Below are 20,920 nucleotides of genomic sequence, written 5' to 3'. Positions count from 1 at the left end.
CACGGCGGGACCTTGGATGTGTCACTGTCCCTGCCCTGAGCCCCTAGAGTGGGACGTGCTGCTTAGAGCCACAGCCCAGAGTGGAGGGGATGGGGCAGGGGCTGGGACCCTTGCTGCCCGGCAGGCCCTGTCCTTGTGGGCTCCCATTGGGGTGGGGGGGTAAAAGGGAGGACAGGCCAATTTGCCCAGGACAGGAATAGGCAGCCCAGCTTTGGGGCCGCGGTGGGGTCCAGCCCAGGAATGAACGCTTGTTCCTCTGGCCGCCCCAACCCTACCCCTGCCCACTGGGAGCTGGGACTCTTGAGACCCCAAGGTTCCCAGGGGAGCCCTGAGGCCTTTTCCTGACACTTGGCAAGGATGATCTAATCTCATCTCATGACCCGGTGGTGGTGACTTCCCCATCTCACCTCTGGGGAAACCGAGGCAGGCTTCAGCGAGTTGCCACCAAGAGCACCCAGGGATGGGGTGGACATCGGGCTGGGCACCCACCGACGGGGCGGACATCCACCTCCGCACCCCTCCGCGCCGGACACCCAGTGACGGGGTGGACACCCACCACTGCGTACCCCAGTGCTTATTAGATGCTTGTTGGATGAACGAGGACACTAAATGCTGAGGGCAGGTGTACAAAGCTGCATGCTGAGTGGTTATACTTTTGTGAATCAGGTTTACGTTTCTGTGTGCAAAGAAAAAAGATGAAGTTAGTGCCCATGGGTGAGGGGCTGCTTTCTCGGGCGGACGACCCTGCACGGCCCCAGGCCCCCCATCTGCCGGTAAGCACCCCAGGAAACCCGCCTGTCTCCCGAGGCTGCCCTGACCTGTAACTCCCACACCTCCCACCCGGTACAGAGCATGAGGCGTCCACAAGCACGGTGGGCCCACACCTGGGGCTGAGGGTGCGGCAGAAAGATGGACAGAGCCCAGGCAGGGAGGTGGGGGGAGACCTGAGCCAGGGGCCCACCTGGGCCGTGTGCCTGGCGATGCCCCCAACGCGCCCCTTCCCCATCGTCCTGTTGGCAGCCTCCATCCCACTGGACCCTTCTGCCTGTTGTCCACGCACACCCTCCAGCTCCAGGTATACCACAGGCGCCTAATCAATGTCTGACTGCAGACATGGCATCCCTATTCACAGGTCACTGAGCACACGTTCAGTGGGCTGAGACTCGGCGGTCTCAGCCGAGGAGGAGGGGCCGTCAGGCTGCCCGGGCAGAGGGGCTCCAGGGCCTGCCCCAGTCAGCATGGGCGTGCGACGCCGCCTGGTGGCAGCCGGCAGGGAGGGCCCAGCTGTGGAACCCAGCAGCCCCCACCTGGGAGGGCGGTCGCTGCCAGGGACCCTGAGCCAGCCTCAGATCCTCCGAGGCTGTGCAGCACGAGGACCAGTGGGCAGCTCCGGATGTGGGCCCTGCAAGTCCACCGCTGGCCCAGCAGGATCAGTGCCGGGAGCAGCTGCCGCCCGCGGCCTGTCACCGTGTTTATTCAACTCCCCCTTTGCGTAGCCCTGTGAGGCCGGAGGCCGTGAGCCCTTTCTTGGCTTCCGTGGCATGAAAACGCTGGATTTGCCCAACACGGAAACACACTGCCTTTCCATCTTCCCATCTGATTCGTAGCTTCTCTGGGAACCCACCCAGGCTCCCTAGGCCCCCACTAAGCCTCCTTTGCTGACCTCCACCCTGAGACCCCCGCTCAGACCAGCAGAAGGCCCAGTGCCACATTCAGCCTGCAGGGCTGACACAGCTGCTGCAAACCTCCCTCCAGACCCAGTTACTGGTCCTGCAACTTGCAAGCTCCACGCTCTAAGCTCCTGGTCCCCCAAGCTCTCCAGCCCTGCAACCACATCTGTTCCGTGTGCTGGGCGGGCAGGGGCTGGGCATCCCTCAGCCTCTGGGCACCAGCTTCACACACCCACTCTCCAGGAGCCGCCAGGACCACCCCTGAACCTACCTTGCCCAAGCAGCCCGCCCAGGAGGGTGGGTGCAGGCAGCTGCAGGGCAGGCAGCAGAAAGCCTCAGCCTTTGTCAGGCCCAAAACATGCCGAGAGGAGTAACAGGCTCAGAGAAGGCTCAGGTCAGTGCCCACCCTCTTCTGTGTGGCTCTGAGGCACGGGGTCGGTCCCAGCCACCTTCCAAGTTCCCAGTCCGGCTGACAGCCTCAGGCCCTGTCCAGCCCATGCCCTGAGCCACCCAACACCCACTGCGGTCTCAGCAGACCTGTCCTCGCATGTGAAATCCCAGTACTGGACGCACCCCTGCTGCGGCCACCAGAGCCCAGGGTGCACCTGCTCTCGGAAGACCCAACCCCGTCAGGCACAGACAGGAGCCAGGAGAGGGTGAGGGTGGAGGTGGGGGCGATCTTTATTGTGGCGGTGGGTGGGAGGGGGGTTCCCACGCGAGCCCTGGTGCTATGGAGAGCCGGCCGTCCTCCAGGGGTGAGCTGGGGAGGCTTCTGCGGTTCTGGAGTCCCGGCGATGGTGCCAGTTCCCCAGCAAACCCCCTCCAGAGCTGCCCCCGGATGCACAGACAAGGAGGGGGCTTGGGAGTTACTTGAGGCTGTGACGGGGTCGCCCTCGGTGTGGGCAGGTGAGTCCTCTGTGGCCAAGAGGTCAGAGTCGTCCCTGAGGCTGAGTCAAACACAGACCCGTGGCCTTCATAAAATTAAACATAAAAGCGCAAAAATGGTGCAACCAGACAGCGTTGGCTTCAGACAGGCGGGACATGGGGCCCCTCGTGTGACCTGTGACCTTCCACAAAGGGCAGGGACCTGGCACTGACTCCGGCCAGTGGAGAAGGCTGCGCCGCCCACCCGGCCATGACTCAGACCCAGAGGCTGAAAGCCACAGACGGGGCCGCAGTGCAGCAGCTCCCGGGCTCTCGTGAAACACTTCAGAAGGAAAAAACCTAAGGAACAGAATCCTGAATGGAGAAAACCCAACTTTTTTAAAAAAGAAGAAAGTGTATGATGGGAATCTACGGGGTGGGTTTTCTTTAAGAGGTGAGAACTTGGAATCTTGCAAGCACTGGGAGTGGACTCCGGCGGCGGCGCAGACGCGGAGCAGGGAGCGTCCTTGGGCCACCTGTGGACAGGGAGGGGCGCTCAGACTGGACCCACCTCCCAGCAACCCACAGACGGGACCCAGGAGCCCACACCTGGCTAGGAGAACCCGCCCACCGCACCTGCCTCAGGAGGAGTTCCTCTGGCGGACGTTCTTGCCTTTGTCGTTCTGGTGCTGCCCGCTGCTCTTCCTGGGGCACGAGGGGCCGGGTGAGAGGGTGTCCCCCACAAATCACCCTCTCCAAGTCACCCCTGCCCACCCCGGCCCCCAGGACCCCCAAATACTGAAGCCCAGGGGCTCTGCCTTTGTGTTTTAAAGGCCTGGGGCAGCAGGCCGCTCCTTGGGACCCCCGACCCCCGCAGCTGGAACTTACAGGGGTGCAGAGCCGGCGTCGTCATCTGAAGAAGGACCGCCGCCATGAAAAAGAGGACGAGAGGACAGCCTGTCAGCGCTGGCCCCACTCAGGCCCCGAGCAGGGGCATCTGTGCTGCTAGCTCTGCCCTCAGTGACCCCCAGGGGTGGCTAGGGGCAGCTCATCAGCCCCAGCCACGTGCATCTTCTGAGTGCTGTGGGGAAAGGCAGCCCTCCCCACCTGCGGGTGTGCTCCCCATGGTGAGCTGTCCCCACGGCCTCGTGGGCCTCACCCCTGCCCCACAGCGTTTTCCAGGAGCTACCATCACAGGCCCCACACAGGCCTCGCCCCGGCACACGCAGCCCATGGGGCAGAAGAGCCCCGCGAGGAGGCAGGCAAGGGCTGCCGGAGCACAGCATGGCTGACCTCAGGTTCCCGAGCCCGATCATGCAGAGCAGCAAGGGCCGGCTGACCACGGAGGACACCGGCTTGCAGCCAAGTGAGGGGGAGGGAAGGGCCGGGTGAGGCTGTGGGGTGGAGGTGCCGCCTCCTCCTCCCGGGGTCCCGCTGCCCACTGAGCCGCCGCTGCCCACTGAGCCGCAGCTGCCCGGGGCTGGACCCTCCATCCCACACTTTCTTTCGGGGTCCCATCAACTCCCTGCCTGGGGCTCCTCAGTTCCAAGCTCTGGGTCAGCGGTGGGGCTGGCGGGGACGGACCAGGAGTGGCCCTGGGCCACCCCGAGAGCAGGGCGTGTGGGCAGGAGGGCAGACGGCTCACCATCCAGGACGTCCTCGGGCTTCCGGCGCTTCTCGTAGATGAAGATGATGGTGACCAGCACCAGCACCTCAGCCACGATGCCCAGGAAGGGCCAGAGGGCGGCCAGGTGGCTGCGCACGCGGAGCGTGATGACGGCCTGGTCAGAGCCCTCGGAGCTGTTGCCGTTGCACCGGTACTGGCCGGGGTCGGCCTCCATGTTCAGGTTCTCAATGTGTAGCTCTGACCGGCCCTGCAAGGAACTCACGAAGAACCTGCTCTCGGAGCCGTTCATGAGGGCCTAGGGGACCAAAGACAGGGGCTGAGTCCAGGACCCCCAGTCTAGGCCCCTCACCCAGTCCTGAGGGCTGAGTCCGGGACCCCCAGTCTAGGCCCCTCACCCAGTCCTGAGGGCTGAGTCCGGGACCCCCAGTCTAGGCCCCTCACCCAGTCCGGAGGGCTGAGTCCGGGACCCCCAGTCTAGGCCCCTCACCCAGTCCGGAGGGCTGAGTCCGGGACCCCCAGTCTAGGCCCCTCATCCAGTCCGGAGGGCTGAGTCTGGGACCCCCAGTCTAGGCCCCTCATCCAGTCCTGAGGGCTGGGTCCGGGACCCCCAGCCTCCTTGGCTTCTCACCTTGTCCCCAGAGTCAGTGATCTTGTACCAGGCCCAGTCGGTGACGGGTGGCACGGACTCTGACTTGCAGACCAGCACGGCCGTCTCCCCCTCGTTGATGTGTTCTGACGACTTCACAGCCTTCACTCTGGGAGGCCCTGACAGGAGGGTGAGAGAGAGGAGCCTGGAACCGCAGGCCCGCCCCCCTCCCCAGCCTCCCGCAGGAGGGCTGTTCCCCTCCAGGGAGCAGGGGGCCAGGGCTCTGGGATGTGCCGGGTACCTCAGGCCAACAACTTCTCCCGACAGTCGGTGGTGCCTGGTACCCCTGGCTGCAGGACTCACCGTGGAGCTGGATGTTGGCCGTGCCCATGGGCTCCGGGAGGAAGACGCAGGAGTACTCTCCCCACTGGTCGTCCGAGTCCACCCTGCAACCACAGCAGGCGGGTGAGCCGCGTACCGGCTCTGCAGGACGCCTCCAAGGACCCAGGGTTCTCCAGGGGCCCAACCACGGCACAGTGAAAAAGCAAAACTGTCCCAGTCAAGTCTGAACCTCAAAAGAACTCCTGGGGTCCCCGTGCGGCCCCAAGGACAGAGCCAGGCTGGCAAGACCCCACGGGTGAGAGAACCAACCAACAGACCCCCTCTCCCCGACCGATGAACCCCACACCTCTGGTCCCTGCTCTGCACCCCACACCCTGTGACCGTCTTCCCAGTCAGCCTGAAAACAAAAGGCTCTGTGCTCCCAGGGCCGTCCCAGCCCCAGTTATGACAAAGCTCCGGCCATGACAGGGTCTGGGGTCCGAGCAGGGCATGCCTCAGTGTGGTGCCCTGTTGTGCCAGGAGCACAGAGCCTGGGAGGCCGGCACACGTGCCCGGGACCCGGCAGTGTGGCGCCCTTTCGTGCCCGGGACCTAGTGAGGAGCAAGCAATGGGGACTCCTGTCAGGGCTGCTGGAGCCCCCTGCCTCACAAGGACGCCCCTCAGACCCCTCCCTGGGGTTTCCCTCTAGGGGTCTGCACTGAGCTGGTCCCTAACTTCCGCCTGGATCGAGCCTGCCGACTGGTCTTTTGTTCTCATGGACCACAGGCCGTTGGCGGCAAGAGGGCCGTGAGAAGGGGCAGGTGGCGGCACCGCGTGGTCAGGCACTCACTTGAACTCCGTTTTCTGGCCGGGCAGCGCGTCCTCCTCCAGCACCACGCCCCCCTTCAGCCAGCGGTGCCCGGTGACCTCTGTGGCGCTGTCATTCATGTAGCAGGTGAGGAGTATCTTGGAGCCAAGGTCTTCTACGGTAGTGAAGACTGTGCCGGCTGCAAGGCCCGGCGAGACGCGGTCAGCAGAGTGGAGGAGCACGGCCCGCGCTGCCTGCCTGACCCCCAGGAACCTGCAGCTCCTCCCCGGGAAGGACTGGTCTTCATCCCAAAAATACACCATGGCCATTACACCCCGAGGACCGGAGGCCCAAGGGGAACTTCTGGCCACGCCTCCGGGAAGGGAAGAGCCCAGCGCCTGCTGAGGAGGCCCCTTCGGAAAGGGAAGCGCCCAGCGCCTGCTGAGGAGGCCCCTTCGGGAAGGCACCCTTCGGGAAGGCACCCTTCGCTGGCAGCTGGCGGGCCCTGGGCTAAGGCGCTGTTGAACCCAGAGGCCCCGCCTGGCGATGTTCCTGCCCAGAGACACACGAGGCTGGGACCGGGGTGTGGGGACAGACAAGGCACCCACCCACGTCCCTGAGCAGGGACCAGGGCATCAAGCTCTTGTAGCAGCCCCAGCACAAACTGGAAATTCTTTTCTAAAAACGTAGCCAGCTGGGCGCGGTGGCTCACGCCTGTAATCCCAGCCCAGCACTTTGGGAGGCCAAGGTGGGCAGATCACAAGGTCAAGAGTTTAAGACCAGCCTGGTGGCCGGGCGCGGAGGCTCAGGCCTGTAATCCCAGCACTTTGGGAGGCCAAGGAGGGTGGATCTCGAGGTCGGGAGATCGAGACCATCCTGGCTAACACGGTGAAACCCCGTCTCTTCTAAAAATACAAAAAATTAGCTGGGCATGTTGGCTCATGCCTGTAAATCCCAGCTACTCAGGAGGCTGAGGCAGGAGAATCGCTTGAACCCGGGAGGCGGAAGTTGCAGTGAGCCGAGATCGTGCCACCGCACTCCACCTGGGAACAGCAAGACTCCATCTCCAGAAAAAAAAAAAAATAGCCACAGCACCCCCTGGCCAAGGCTCCCGTGCCCTTCTCTAGGAGGCACTCACGTGGCCCCACATCCCCCCAGCCCCAGGCTGACGGCACTCCAGCAGTGCTGGGAGCACCCCGGTTCTTCTGCCAATCCCCAACCAAGCAAATCTCTTGGTTCTTGGTTAGTTTACAACATTCCCGCTAGGAACTGAAATTTGAAAATCCCTTAGAACGAGACGCTGCGAAGGACACAGAAGGTTCTGAGACCTGCAAGCCTGGGCTGAGCTTGGAGGGCCCCTCAGGCTTGCAGTATGGACGCTCAGGGAGGGAGCCGGGCAGGCGCCCAGGGAAGCAGGAACGACGGAACGGACGGCACGAGGGTCGAGGGGAGGACGAGGACCCACCTGCTGGAGGACAGAGCCCTGCCCGCCCCGAGCCAGGCCGCCCAGCGCCGGTGGTCAGGCGGCGAGCCCACCCCCTTCAGGTCCGGGCCCCTCCGTCCAGGCGGTGGGCCCAACGGGGCACAGCGGGACGGAGAGGGGAGGAGGCGTCTGGGTTCTACTGAGCAGGAGCCGGGAGGCGAGCGGCACAGGAGGGAAACTGAGGGAGGCGGGGAGGGAGGTGCCTGCCACTCACGTTCCAGGACTAGCACGACTGCCTGGGCGCGGACCCACTTGACCCTGGGCGCCCGGGTCAGGTGGTTGCGATCCGGGTCATTGCTGGCCCGGCACTCGTAAGTGCCCGTGTCCTCCTCCGCGAGCGTGTCGATGGAGATGGTGCTGGCCGCGTGCTGGTGGTAGGTGGCGTGGATATGGACGCGGTCCAGCCGGGCGCCGTCCCAGAGCTGGGAGCAGGTGTCGTTGGGACCCTGCCCTTCAAACCACCACTGGATCTCGGGCACCGGGCTGCCCACGGCCTCGCAGTGCAGCTCCACACTGCCCCCCACCCACCTCTGCTGGGACAGCGGCGCCTGGACGAAGCCGGCTGTGGGGAGAGCGCGCGTGGGGTCTTGTTAGTGCCTGGGGGACTTGGAAGGGCAGCTCCTGGGGGAGGCCTCGCCCACAGGACTCCCAGCCAGGGCTGGTGGAGAAGCCACTTCCTTTCAGCTTGTGGGAGAGTGATGGGGCCCGGCTGGAAAGAGCATGGCATGGGAAAGACCGTGGGCGTCCCGTCCACTGCTACCTCACGGCAGCCACGGCGGCTTCTGAGGGCACAACTGTGGGACCACACGTGATTTCAAAACACAAAACACATGAAACTGGGCAGAAGAGCCAGGAGTCCTGAGCCCCGAGGGCTGCCCAGAGCTCAGGTCCCAAGCGCAGCGTCCTCTGCCTTCTGCCCGATACCCTGACCCCAGGGACCCGGGTGAGCTGCTGAGAAAAACAAACCCCAAAGCCCAAAGGGGCAGGCGGCCTCTGTCCAGAAGCCCCTAGCCCGGCTCCGTTAGGACAGCCCATGGGTGGAAAGCTCGTGTCCTCAGCAATCTCTGAGGGCGGCGACCCAGAGAGAGGCGGATTTGGGAAGCTGGGAGCCAGGCAGGGCCTCAGGGCCTCTCACCTCCAGCCACACGCCTCCCCTTCCTTGGAAATGCAAGGGAAGGCCCCCAGAGCTGCCAAGGAGCACAGCAGAATCCACACAGAACCTCACACTGTGCCTAGCACTCGCCTGCCAGGAACAGCCCAGCCCAAGGGGAAGCATGGGGAGTGCCTCCTCCGGCCAGGACCTTGCAGCCCTCCCCACAGCACCTTCTGAGGTCAGACTCCCCAGGCACCGCTACAACACACACACACACAAGGACACACGTCTGCAAACACACACAACACGTACACACGTGCACATGCGTGCGCACGGCTCCGAGGCTGCGTGGCAGTGCACAGGTCATGGCCCCCAAGGCCACGGGGACAGGAATGTTCACGTCTGAGCACCTCAGGTGAGCTCTGGGCAGGCGCGGTTGACAAGTTTTGGCAGCAAGTTTTGGCAGCGCCATTTTCTTTCTCTTTGAACCCCTGACCTCGTGATCCACCCTCTTGGGCCTCCCAAAGTGCTGGGATTACAGGCGTGAGCCACCGCGCCTGGCTGGCAGTGCCATTTTCACAAAGGGATCTCCTCCTGGTAACCTCCATTTCTTGGGAGTTAAGATTTCCCAGACTGCAACACTGGCAGCTATGTGCAGAGCTGGGCGAGGTGAGTCAGGGCAGGAAGCACAGCCAGAGGCTGCCCAGCTGGCAAGCTCCTTCCTGCCCCGCAGCAGCCCCTCTCCTCATCCTCCAGCCCCGCAGGGCTGTGCTCCACATCCTCCTCACCCAGGGGTGCTAGGAGAGGGCTGGCCCCTGACTCACCACACCCCCCTCCAGGCAGGGCAGGGCACACAGGAAAGAGAGGAGGACCAGGTGGGGCCGGCAGCCAAGCTGCCTCCACCCACCTTTCCAGGAGTCCCGGGCTCCCAGGCGCCATCTGCACCGGTCCCGGTGCTCCCGCTGGGTCCGCCAGCTTCTCAGCGGGCAGCATCGCTCCCAAAGGGACCAAAAGGCTTTGGATGGAACAACCCTGTGTCCCTCTGGATGCTGATGATGCTGGTGTCTGTGTATTGACATGTCACTGGGGGGGGGGCGTCCGGAAGAGAAAGCCTCCACAGAGGCTCCTCGGGGACAATGCAGAGCCCCCCCACCCCACGGACACCCCATCTCGCCCGCCGCACCAGGAGCCTCCACCCAGGAGCACCAGGAGGAGGGACGGCGCCTGACCCTCGGCCACAGCCCCAGAAAGGTTAGAATTCGATTCTGGCCACGTGAGCCGTAACCCATGTTCTCAAGTAAAGTCACCTTCATCTAAAAACAGCCTCCGCCTCCTTGCCCAGGGCTCAGGGCCAGGCAGGCCGCGTGGTACTTGTACACAAGCAGCCCCGCAGAATAAGGCTGCCCGCCCCCACCTGCCCTCCTCCCCACCCACCCCAGTGCTCAGACAGCAGCCAGCGAGAACAGCTCTGGGAAGCGGCCTCGGGCACCTCCCCCACCCACGCCCACCAGCCGCAGCCAGGCACTCCCACTCCACTCATCCGAGGCTCGGGGTGAAGCCCTCCACCCTCGGGACCCAGCTAGCACTCCCCGGCCCTCCGGTCCCTGACAAGCCCACAGGAGACGTGGACGGCCAACCTTGGGCACTCACCCCACCCGGCCATGCCCCACCAACCCGCAGACGCCCCTGAAGCAAGTTTCAGGAGAGGCAAACACAGTCACGAATTCACAGAGCAAACAGCAGTGTCCACCCCACACGGGACAAGGCTGTGTTGCCCAGACCTTGTGGTCTTCACGAGTCAGTCCCCAGCAAAAGTGGGGTTTGTTAAAAGCACAGACACGCTCCACGGACGTGGACCCACTTCTCACCACACACACAAGCACACAGACCCACTTCTCACCACACGCACACACACGGCTACACGGCTGCACGGCAGCGCTGCCAGCACTGCAGACTCCACCTGCTTCCCAGGCTGCAGGCAGCTCTGGCCAGTAAGCCCCAGGCTAAGCTTTCTGCTGAGAAGAAACCCTTTTCAGTCTCCTGCACAAAAGGAACAAAACTGTGAACCACCCTACCCAGCAGGGAGAGACCAAAGGTCTTTCACCCACTTGGCTGTCCAAATTAGCTCAATGTGGGAACCTCGTGCTGTGCTTGAAACCCAGTCAAGCCTGGCTGGGTTTCCACAGGGTTTCCTGTGGAAACAGAGGCTGTTTCCACAGGGCTGGGGGGGCGGCTTATCTTCCGCGCTCACCTCACCCATGGGCTCCTATCTGTGTCTCCCCAGAGAGCTGGCCGCAGTGCTGGGGCCAGGCCCTTGCCCAGGAGACATTCGATAAAGGGCCACTTTGGTTACCAGGAAGACGAAATCTCAGACGTAGGTCAGGAGTTAGCTGGCAAAGCCTCTGGAAGAAGGAGCCCCCTCCCCAGCCTCTGCCCAAGGCCCCCTACGGCTCAATGCCCAGGACAGAGGCTCGAAGCCCTTGCTCTTGACCCTTCAGGAGCCCAGACCCTCCAGCTCTGCACCTTGTTCCCAACACGTCGGTCACGATAAATTTTTGTTTTTTTTTGAGACGGAGTCTCGCTCTGTCGCCCAGGCTGGAGTGCAACGGCGCGATCTCGGCTCACTGCAAGCTCCGCCTCCCTGCTTCACGCCATTCTCCTGCCTCAGCCTCCCGAGTAGCTGGGACTACAGGCGCCCGCCACCACGCCCGGCTAATTTTTTGTATTTTTAGTAGAGACGGGGTTTCACCGTGTTAGCCAGGATGGTCTTGATCTCTTGACCTCGTGATCCGCCCGCCTCGGCCTCCCAAAGTGCTGGGATTACAGGTGTGAGCCACCATGCCCGACCTCTTTTTTTTTTTTTTTTTAAAGACAGAGTCTCCCTGTTACCCAGGCTGGAGTGCAGTGGCACGATATCAGCTCACTGCAACCTTCACCTCCCGGGTTCAAGCGATTCTCTTGCCTCAGCTTCCTGAGTGGCTGGGATTACAGGCGTGCGCCAACACGCCCCGCTAATTTTTGTATTTTTAGTAGAGATGGGGTTTAACCATGTTGGCCAGGCTGGTCTTGAACTCCTGACCTCAGGTGATCCACCCCCCTCAGCCTCCCAAAGTGCTGGGATTACAGGTGTGAGCCACCACGCCCGGCCTCACTATAAATCTTTAACCCAGAACCAAATGGGGGTCTCAACAAAGGAAGAAATTTTCTATGAAGCAAGAAAGGATGTCATGCTTTTCTCCCGGAAAAACACACCTCAATCCATTTCCCAAATGCGCTCTCCAAACCACGTTTGCCCACCCTCAACACACGGCCCTCGTAAGACAGCACTGGAAACCGAATGCGGGTCAGAGTCGGCTAAAAACGACTTTCTCACTATTTCCTGCGCTGAATCGGGTGGCCAGGGCCCCTCACTATGACCTTGGAACCTCGACTTCCCACAGGGCTGTTTCCTCGCCTGTAAAGGAGGAGGGGCGTTCAGAGACCACCTCATTCTGGGTCCTGAAACCAGGCAGAATCAGAGGGAGATTCCGCCTTCCCTTCCACGCAGGGCCCCTCGAGGGAGCCTGCGAGGTCTTAAGAGTCTGGGAGAACACCCGGGGGCAGGTGCACGCCCTAGGCAAGACGCCAGGGCTAAATCCCGTGAAGAACGGTAATCCCTTCCCGATCCGGAGGGCTGACCCACTCAGAGCCTCCATGTGCTCTTGGAGGACAAAAGCCCCTTTTCCAGAAGAGAGCGCCAAGATGATCGCTCCAGGCGGCACGGGCCCTTGCGGGGGCCCCAGAGAGTCTCAGGGGAGGGTCTCTGACCCTAACACTCGCAGGCAGGGTGGACCCGTCTCCAGATTCCACGCCCAGGTCCTGCGGAGTCCAGCCCCAGCAGGACGGGTTGGGCAGGCACCAGCCAGCCCCTGACCCCTGGCTCCAGGCCAAAGGGGACGCTCACCCAGGCTTTGGGTCTCCCTTCTCCTGGCCGATGGGACCGGCGGGCGGGCCACCTCCAACCGCCTTCGCAGACGCCCTCACCCAGGAAGCAGGCGAGATCCTCAACCTCCGCCGGGAAACCCCCAACCCCAGGTGACCGAAAAGCAAGACGCCCACCTCCCCTGACTAAGACCGGCCTGGCCAGGACCCCGTGGCTCCCGCCTCCAAGCAGGGAGCTTCACGCCCACACACAGAGGCCGGAGCGCCCGGGGGAGCCCGGCAGGCCGCGCCGGGAGGGACCCCCAGTCCCCCCTCAAACCCTGGGACTTCACCCCCAAGCTCCATGCTGGCGCGGGAAGCCCCCGGGGCCGGCCTTTCGCACCCCAGGCCGCCCCGCGCCGAGGCCCCAGGCTCCCGTCGGCTTCGGGTCGGCACCGCGGCCTCCATTCCCGGCCCCTGCAGGACCGCACCCCCGCCCCCTACCCGCTCCTCACCAGCCCCGGAGGCTCCGTGGGTGCCCAGCAGCGCGAATCCCAGCAGCACGAACACCGCAGCCGCCATGATTCCTACTCCTCGCCGGTCCTACAACCTCCAACCGCCGCCGCCGCCGCCGCCCGCGGCCGCTATAAAAAGCGGCGGAGGCGCGGACCGGGCGCGCGCACGCACGGCGTCATCTCGGGGGCGGGGCGAGCGCCGGGGACGCCGGTCGCCCCGCCCGCGCACGCGCGCACACGCACGCATGTACGCGCCGGCTCCGGCAGGCTCACGCTACGGAAGCCGGGCGGCGGCGCACGTGACCCGGCGTTGCTAGGAAACGGGAGTGGGGCCAGCGGGGACGCGGCTGGAGCCTGCGCATTTCTTCCTTCCTGCTTGCAAAGTTGGAATGAGCGCAGAGCGGTGCGCCCGAGGGGGTTGAAGCGTTGAAAGTGTGTTACCCACATTTTATCTGAGTTAAAACATGGGCCGGCCGCTGTGGCTCACGTCTGTAATCCCAGAGCCTTGGGAGGTCGAGGCGGGAAGATCGCTTGAGCCCGGGAGCTCGAGACCAGACGCCGCAACATGGCGAGACCCACATTTCTGCCTTTAAAAATGTACATATGAACATATTAATAAATTAGGTGGGAGGAAGTGACCTCCTCCTCCCAAATAAAAATACTTAAAGGGCACTTGAATCTGGATCTCAGAAAATGAATAATTTCTTAGTATAAACGTCCTGTGCACCATTTGGTTGGGACAAGTAAGTTCCTCTTCAGAAACTCAACTTCCAGGTCTAAAGTTGTCAATCAACCTTACCCCCTTCTTCTTTCCTCGCAGGTGGCGCGTTTACCCTATTTTTAAAAAGTTTTAAGTTTTAGCCAACCGGGATCAGCTCAGATTGTGGGCGTCCAACCCCAGCCAACAGGGGAGGGACAGAGGAACAGAAGCTCCCCTCCTTTGTCCCGTGTGCTCTGGAGACTGCATCCCACGCAGGCAGCCCCCTTCTGTACAAGTAAAGTGGTCTCGCTGAGAAATTTTCTAAGTGCTGGTTTCTCTTTGCGGGACCGGTTCGCCGCCCCCAAATATCCCATTTGGATCCCATTCTGTTTCAGGAGAGGCTGGCGGTTACCTTTCTTGGGGAGACGCGTCCGACTGCTTCATTGTGGGGGCCTCAGGAGCGGAGGATCGGGTCCCGCCCGAGGTGACGCGTAAACCCGGACTCTCAGCAACGCGGGTAGGAAGGACCCTTGAAGTTCCGCGGCGACCACGGTGAGAAAAGTCGCTATTGGGGCGACACAGGTGGGGGCGTCTCTTGGAGGTTGAATGTGTGTTGGAAGTTAAACTCGGAGTCGCAATGCAAGAGGACCGCAGACTAAGCCGAACGCGAAGGGCTAACTAGAAAGGGGCAGGAATGTGGCCACACTGGCGGGAAGAGCCCGTGGCGACGGGAGGGGGATGTGCAGAGTGGGTGGCAGGTGCCATCTCTGCAGATCAGGACCAGCGGGAAACTTGTTTACTGAGGCTCAGACGGGGAGGCCCAGAGGGTGAGGAAGTCAGGTTGGCCTTGGAAGGAGGAAACGAAGAACGAGGGCGCTGAACAAGCCAAACGTTTGAAGAGGAACTTGTTTTTGTATCTGACTGTGAATGAATGAGACGCGCCATATCTTTTTTTTGGGTGTGTGTTGGAGTCTCGCTGTGTCACCCAGGCTGGAGTGCAGTGGCGCGATCTCGACTCTCTGCAACCTCCGCCTGCCAGGTTCAAGCGATTGCCCTGCCTCAGCCTCCTGAGTAGCTGGGACTACAGGTATGCACCACCACGCCCGGCTAATTTTTGTACTTTTAGTAGAGACGGGGTTTCACCATGTTGGCCAGGCTGGTCTTGAACTCCTGACCTCAAGTGATCCGCCTGCCTCCACCTCCCAAAGTGATGGGATTACAGACGTGAGCCATCAAGCCAGCAAGAAGAGAACTCTTTTTTTCTTTTTCTTTTTTTTTTTTTTTTGAGACAGAGTGTCACTCTGTCGCCAGGCTGGAGTGCAGTGGTGTGATCTTGGCTCACTGCAACCTCCACCTGCCAGGTTCAAGCGATTGTCCTGCCTCAGCCTCCTGAGTAGCTGGGACTACAGGCACGCGCCACCACGCCCAGCTAATTTTTGTATTTTTAGTAGAGACGGGGTTTCACCATGTTGGCCAGGCTGGTCTTGATGTCTTGACCTCAGGTGATCCGCCCACCTCAGCCTCCCAAAGTGCTGGGATTACAGGCGTGAGCCACCACGCCCAGCCAAGAAAGAGAACTTTTAACTGCTGGGGGCAAAGAAATAAAATACAAAGAAGAGATTTTACAGCTCCTAGGCCGGGCGTGGTGGCTCAGGCCTGTAATCCCAGCACTTTGGGAGGCTGAGGCAGGCGGATCACCTGAGGTCAGGAGTTGGAGACCAGCCTGACCAACATGGAGAAACCCCATCTCTACTAAAAATACAGAATTAGCCGGGCGTGGTGGCAGGTGCCTATAATCCCAGCTACTAGGGAGGCTGAGGCAGGAGAATCGCTTGAACCTGGGAGGCGGAGGTTGCGGTGAGCCGAGATCGTGCCATTGCGCTCCAGCCTGGGCAACAAGAGAGAAACTCCATATCAAAAAAAAAAAAAAAAAAAAGAAAGAAATTTTACAGCTCCAGGATGCAGTGTGGGCCCCAAAGACGTAGCTGTTCTGCGTTGCAGGGCGCACAAAAGGCAGGAATACTAGAGGCCAAAGGAAACAGAAAGTCAGACTAGGAGGCAAAACGGGCAGTAATAAGGACACCACATTCTAAAGAGGAAGCTCTGGCTGTGCCTCTCCCACCGGAGCCTCCCCTCTCAGAGGTCCCACGTTATTCTCCAAACAAAAGAGCTTAGTTTTCCCAAGAAACTGGAAAGTATATTGAAAGAAGATCGGCCGGGCGCAGTGGCTCACGCCTGTAATCCCAGCACTTTGGGAGGCCGAGGCAGGCGGATGACCTGAGGTTGGGAGTTTGAGCAGCCTGACCAACATGAAGAAACCCCGTCTCTACTAAAAATACAAAATAAGCGGGGTGTGGTGGTGTGCCCCTGTCATCCCAGCTATTCAGGAGGCTGAGGCAGGAGAATCGCTTGAACTCGGGAGGCGGACGTTGCAGTGACCGGAGATCGCGCCACTGCACTCCAGCCTGGGGGACAAGAGTGATACTTCGTCTAAAAAAAAAAAAAAAAGGAAAAGAAATGGAATCCAACCACTTTGGGACCCAGATGGGATGGGCCTAGACTGCAATCCTGTCCACTCCCACTGCTGTTAATGTTTCAGGAACTGTGCCTTCGATCTCCACAGTCGGCTGAAACCAGCAGCCCAGGACAAGTGGACCAGCCAGCAAGACCCAGACCATCCAAACCGGCTGATCCTACGACAGGACCCAGATGCCAGTGAAAGTGACCACAGCCCTGCTCTAGTCACCTCGGGAGCTGACCAGTCTACGCACGGCCGAAGCTTGAGGAGACGCCAGCCCTGCTCTCGTCACCCCGGGAGCTGACCAGTCTACACACGGCCGAAGCTTCATCAAGGAAGTAAATGTAGTTAGAAATCTTAAGCCCAGTAATTTTCCTTGTCATCTTAATTGTTTTACTATTAACCTGTCGCTTTGCTCAACCCCCTGCTCTGGGCAAACATCTCTTGTCCATCCTAGGTACAAACATGCTACTCTTCCCTTTGTTCTTGCTGCTCTCGCTAGATCCATGTCAGAAGGAGGGATATGCGGAGAGTTTAATTTAACTAATTGTTGCCTAAAAATCGATGACAATGAGGAGGACGTCATGAATTAATTGCGAGAATACGAGACTTAGCTCAGGTTCCAACACAAACCTGGAAACCGGAATGGTCTCCAGGTTCCCCCCGCCACCCCCCCCGTTGGTTTTCGTCCCTCGGGGGATTTAAAACCTTACTAGGAGTAGTTCTGGCCCTACTGGGAGTCCGCCTCATACTCTTGTCTCTTCCCCTCCTTGTCAAGAATATCGACAAAGCCAGAGACGCTCGTGTGGACAGGCCGAGTACCACCCAGCTCATCCCATAACTACGTGTCCACCCCTGCCAGGAAAAGAGCTACTTCCCCCTGTAGAACTAAATAAAAAATAGTGATGCTTTCTATTAAACCTTATTTATAAAAAGCATCAAGGGGGGAATAAAGCGGAAATTGAAGAAACGGAAAATACCTTTTTCGTATAAAGCTGACTCGCCCCAAAGCCAGCAACAGGCAAAGCCAGCAACAGGCAAAGCCAGCAACAGGCAAAGCCCGCAGGCAAGGCCTTGAAAACACCATTTAAAAAGCCAGAACCCCAAGGAATGCCGCCCAGACGCCTCCCAGCACTGCACTCCCCCCGTGCAAAGATAAGAACCAGACTCCTCCTTCCGTTTCCTGCTCCCCGTAAAATACTCTGCCAGTTTTGTAAGCTCCTGTTCTTTCTCAATGCGGCCGCAAGCTCACAAGCTCGGCTGAGGTTACGAAACCTGTCACTGTACGATTAACTGCCTCTGTCCTGCGTCTGTAAACTCACTTTCCCGCACTGCAAGTTTCACGCCGCTGCACGCTTCAAAGTCAAGCCCTGTCTTTGTTCCACGCTCAGTCTTTTTTTTTTTTTTTTTGGGACGGAGTCTCGCTCTGTCGCCCAGGCTGGAGTGCAGTGGCGCGATCTCGGCTCACTGCAAGCTCCGCCTCCCGGGTTCATGCCATTCTCCTGCCTCAGCCTCTCTGAGTAGCTGGGACTACAGGTGCCCGCCACGACACCGGCTAATTTTTTGTATTTTTAGTAGAGACGGGGTTTCACCGTGTTAGCCAGGATGGTCTCGATCTCCTGACCTCGTGATCTGCCCACCTCGGCCTCCCAAAGTGCTGGGATTACAGGTGTGAGCCACCGCGCCCGGCCCCACGCTCAGTCTTTGGATGCGAATCCAGTGAGCCGGTGGCCACCTTAATAAAATCCTCCTGTTGCCGGGCGTGGTGGTTCACGCCTGTAATCCTAGCACTTAGGGAGGCCGAGGTGAGTGACCACGAGGTCAGGAGATTGAGACCATCCTGGCCAACACTGGTGAAACCCCATCTCTACTAAAAGTACAAAAATCAGCTGGGCGTGGTGGCGGGCGCCTGTAGTCCCAGCTACTCGGGAGGCTGAGGCAGGAGAGTTGCTTGAACCCGGGAGGCGGAGCATGCAGTGAGCCTTGATCGCGCCACTGAACTCCAGCCTGGGTGACAGAGCAAGACTCCATCAGGAAGGAAGGGAGGGTGGGAGGGATATAGGAGCTCAGGAGAGCCCAGAGGGAAAGTAGGTACCACTTTCCCTCTGTAGGGATTTCCCTTCAAGTAGGATTGAAGGGAAATGCTCTCTAAACCCCTCATGAGGGAAATACTGTCAGAGCTTCATCAAGGAGCTCACTCGGGTCCCCAAGCTACGTGCAATGCAGCCTCGGAGTCTGTGAGTGTGTGGGATAGAGACCCTCGGAGTCTGTGGGTGTGTGGGATAGAGACCCTCGGAGTCTGTGGGTGTGTGGGGATAGAGACCCTCGGAGTCTGTGGGTGTGTGGGATAGAGACCCTCGGAGTCTGTGGGTGTGTGGGGATAGAGACCCTCGGAGTCTGTGGGTGTGTGGGGATAGAGACCCTCGGAGTCTGTGGGTGTGTGGGATAGAGACCCTCGCTAGGCAAGTGTGGATGGTTGCATCGTGTGCAGAAAAGCTAATAAGCAAACCCTAAAGAGGCAACCTCCCGGGGAAGAAACCCAGGGTTGAGGCCATTCCAGGCTGGGCGCGGTGGCTCACGCCTGTAATCCCAGCACTTTGGGAGGCCGAGGCGGGCGGATCACGAGGTCAGGAGATCGAGACCCTCCTGGCTAACACGGTGAAACCCCATCTCTACTAAAAATACAAAAAAAATTAGCCAGGTGTGGTGGGCACCTGTAGTCCCAGCTACTCGGGCGGCTGAGGTAGGAGAATGGCATCAACCCAGGAGGCAGAGCTTGCAGTGAGCCGAGATGGTCCCACTGCACTCCAGCCTGGGTGACAGAACAAGACTCCATCTCAAAAAAAAGAGGCAACCTCCCAGGGAAAAAACCCAGGGTTGAGGCCGTTCCAAAGTGTTTGGGTTGACTACACTGAAATGCCCCCAATAGCCCACCTCAAACATTTACTGGGAACAGTCAACCATCTCACCCACTGGGTAGAGGCCACCCCCTTCCCGAGCGCAACAGCCAGCAATGTAGTCAGAGGCCTGTGGGAACACGTCACACCCAGGTTTGCACTAATAGAGAACGTGAATTCGGACAAGGGGACCCCCTTCACTGCACACATCATTACGGGGCTAACCCCAGCACTAGGAATGAAATGGGAATATTTCCCTGGCATCCACCCTCATCAGGGAGGGTAGAAAGAATCAAACTCTAAAAAAACCACCTAACCGAATTAATCTTGGAAACCTGGTTACCACGCACAGAATGCCTTCCCTTTGCCTTACTAAGAATCTGAACAGGCCAGGCGTGGTGGTTCACGCCTGTAATCCCAGCACTTTAGGAGGCTGAGGCGGGTGGACTACCTGAGCTCAGGAGTTCGAGACCAGCCTGGGCAGCATGGTGAAACCCTGTCTCTACTAAAAATACAAAAAAATTAGCCGGGCGTCATGGCGCCCGCTTGTAATCCCGGCTACTTGGGAGGCTGAGGCAGGAGAATTGCTTGAACCTGGGAGGTGGAGGTTGCAGTGAGCCAAGATCACGCCCACCGCACTCCAGCCTGGGCGACAGAGCAAGACTCTGTTTCAAAAAAAAAAAAAGAATGCCAACTGCCCCTCGGAGATCTTGACCCATCCCCTTATGAGATGCTCTATGGGCTACCTTATCTGACTTCCACTACTGACCTTCCTACATTTGAAACAAAAGATCAGTTTCTCAAAAACTATATGTGTGGTCTGTCTTCCACCCTTTCCTCCCTCCAGACCCAAGGCCTCCACCCCTCGAATTCCCAGTTCACCGACACCAGCCTGGGGATCACCTCCTTGTCAGAAGTTGGAAAGAGGAAAAACTCAGCCAACCTGGGAAGGACTTTATCGGGTGCTCCTGACCACCGAGATGACAGTCGGAAAGGGCCCCATCCCTGGAGGGATCTTGGACCTTCACTCCAGGATCAACGCCTTCCAAATTAACATTCAAAAAGGTTTAATCTGTCTCTTCCTTCTCCCTGTAGCCGCCCAAGGACGTCTTATTATCAATATAAGGTGATCACCGTTTCCCCAGCTAGTTTCGTTTGATGCCTGTCTGGTTCATATACCCCGTGAAGATACCCACAGCCAAAGACAGCCTCTTCCGAAGAAAATCCTTGACCCAGCCCTTGTAGTAGCCGGTACCCTGGGTCGCCATTCCCTGTTGAAATTCGCTCAGGATGGTGGCAGAAATATTAAAGGGAAACATTAGGGAAAGTTAGAGAAAAGTCACAAACCGGCCGGGCGCGGTGGCTCACGCCTGTAATTCCAGCACTTCGGTAGGCCGAGGCAGGAGGATCACGAGGTCAGGAGATCGAGACAATCCCGGCTAACACGGTGAAACCCTGTCTCTACTAAAAATACAAAAAATTAGCCAGATGTGGTGGCGGGCGCCTGTAATCTCAGCTACTCGGGAGGCTGAGGCAGGAGAATTGCTTGAACCTGGGAGGCGGAGGTTGCAGTGAGCCAAGATCACGCCATTGCACTCCAGCCTGGGCTACAAGAGCGAAACTCCGTTTCAAATAAATAAATAAATAAATAAAGCGCATCGTTACTTCGATCCCAGATAATACAGGCCCCGATGGGACCATCTCGAAAGTCTGACAGGGCCTTACCGACCTAGCAAATGAATTAGCCATAAACTCTGGAATAGATGGCCCCTTGATGGGACTGATGGAAAGGTGGTTTGGAAAATGGAAGGGACTCATAACATCAATCTTTTTTTTGTTCTTTTCTTCATTTTCATTTTTATTTTTTGAGACAGAGTCTCATTCTGTTGCCCAGCCTGGAGTGCAATGGCGTGATCTTGGCTCACTGCAACCTCCGCC

At 59.6% G+C, this 20,920-nt stretch overlaps 1 protein-coding gene and 1 long non-coding RNA gene across 5 annotated transcripts; one reads left to right on the top strand and one right to left on the bottom strand.

Annotated features, from left to right (window-relative positions):
* Positions 1–2,327: 2,327 nt before the first annotated feature.
* Positions 2,328–13,143, bottom strand: BSG (basigin (Ok blood group)). 2 transcript variants are annotated; one of them, XM_055104185.2, is made up of 8 exons: positions 12,868–13,143; positions 5,919–6,075; positions 5,111–5,193; positions 4,790–4,926; positions 4,180–4,456; positions 3,423–3,447; positions 3,171–3,239; positions 2,328–3,070 (listed from the first exon to the last, which is right to left on the bottom strand). In XM_055104185.2, the coding sequence occupies exons 1-7, from the start codon at positions 12,932–12,934 to the stop codon at positions 3,176–3,178; spliced, it is 810 nt and encodes a 269-aa protein (XP_054960160.2). In that variant the 5' UTR covers positions 12,935–13,143; the 3' UTR covers positions 2,328–3,070; positions 3,171–3,175. The 2 variants fall into 2 exon arrangements, with proteins under 2 accessions (XP_054960160.2, XP_054960161.2); XM_055104186.2 differs by having other exon boundaries at positions 3,175–3,239; positions 12,868–13,056.
* Positions 13,144–13,199: 56 nt separating this feature from the next.
* On the top strand, positions 13,200–20,053 carry LOC129394794 (uncharacterized). Of its 3 annotated transcripts, XR_008622163.2 has the most exons (5): positions 13,200–13,610; positions 13,688–13,862; positions 13,963–14,119; positions 16,191–16,423; positions 19,830–20,053. It is a non-coding gene; the product is annotated as an uncharacterized LOC129394794 (long non-coding RNA). The 3 variants fall into 3 exon arrangements; XR_008622164.2 differs by lacking the exon at positions 13,688–13,862 and having other exon boundaries at positions 13,200–13,464; XR_008622165.2 differs by lacking the exon at positions 13,688–13,862.
* Positions 20,054–20,920: the final 867 nt, after the last annotated feature.

This window comes from Pan paniscus, chromosome 20 (genome assembly GCF_029289425.2).
Source record: "Pan paniscus chromosome 20, NHGRI_mPanPan1-v2.0_pri, whole genome shotgun sequence".
Lineage (NCBI taxonomy): Eukaryota > Metazoa > Chordata > Mammalia > Primates > Hominidae > Pan > Pan paniscus.
Note: the sequence above shows the minus strand (reverse complement) of the source record. Positions and strands in the feature narration are given on the sequence as shown.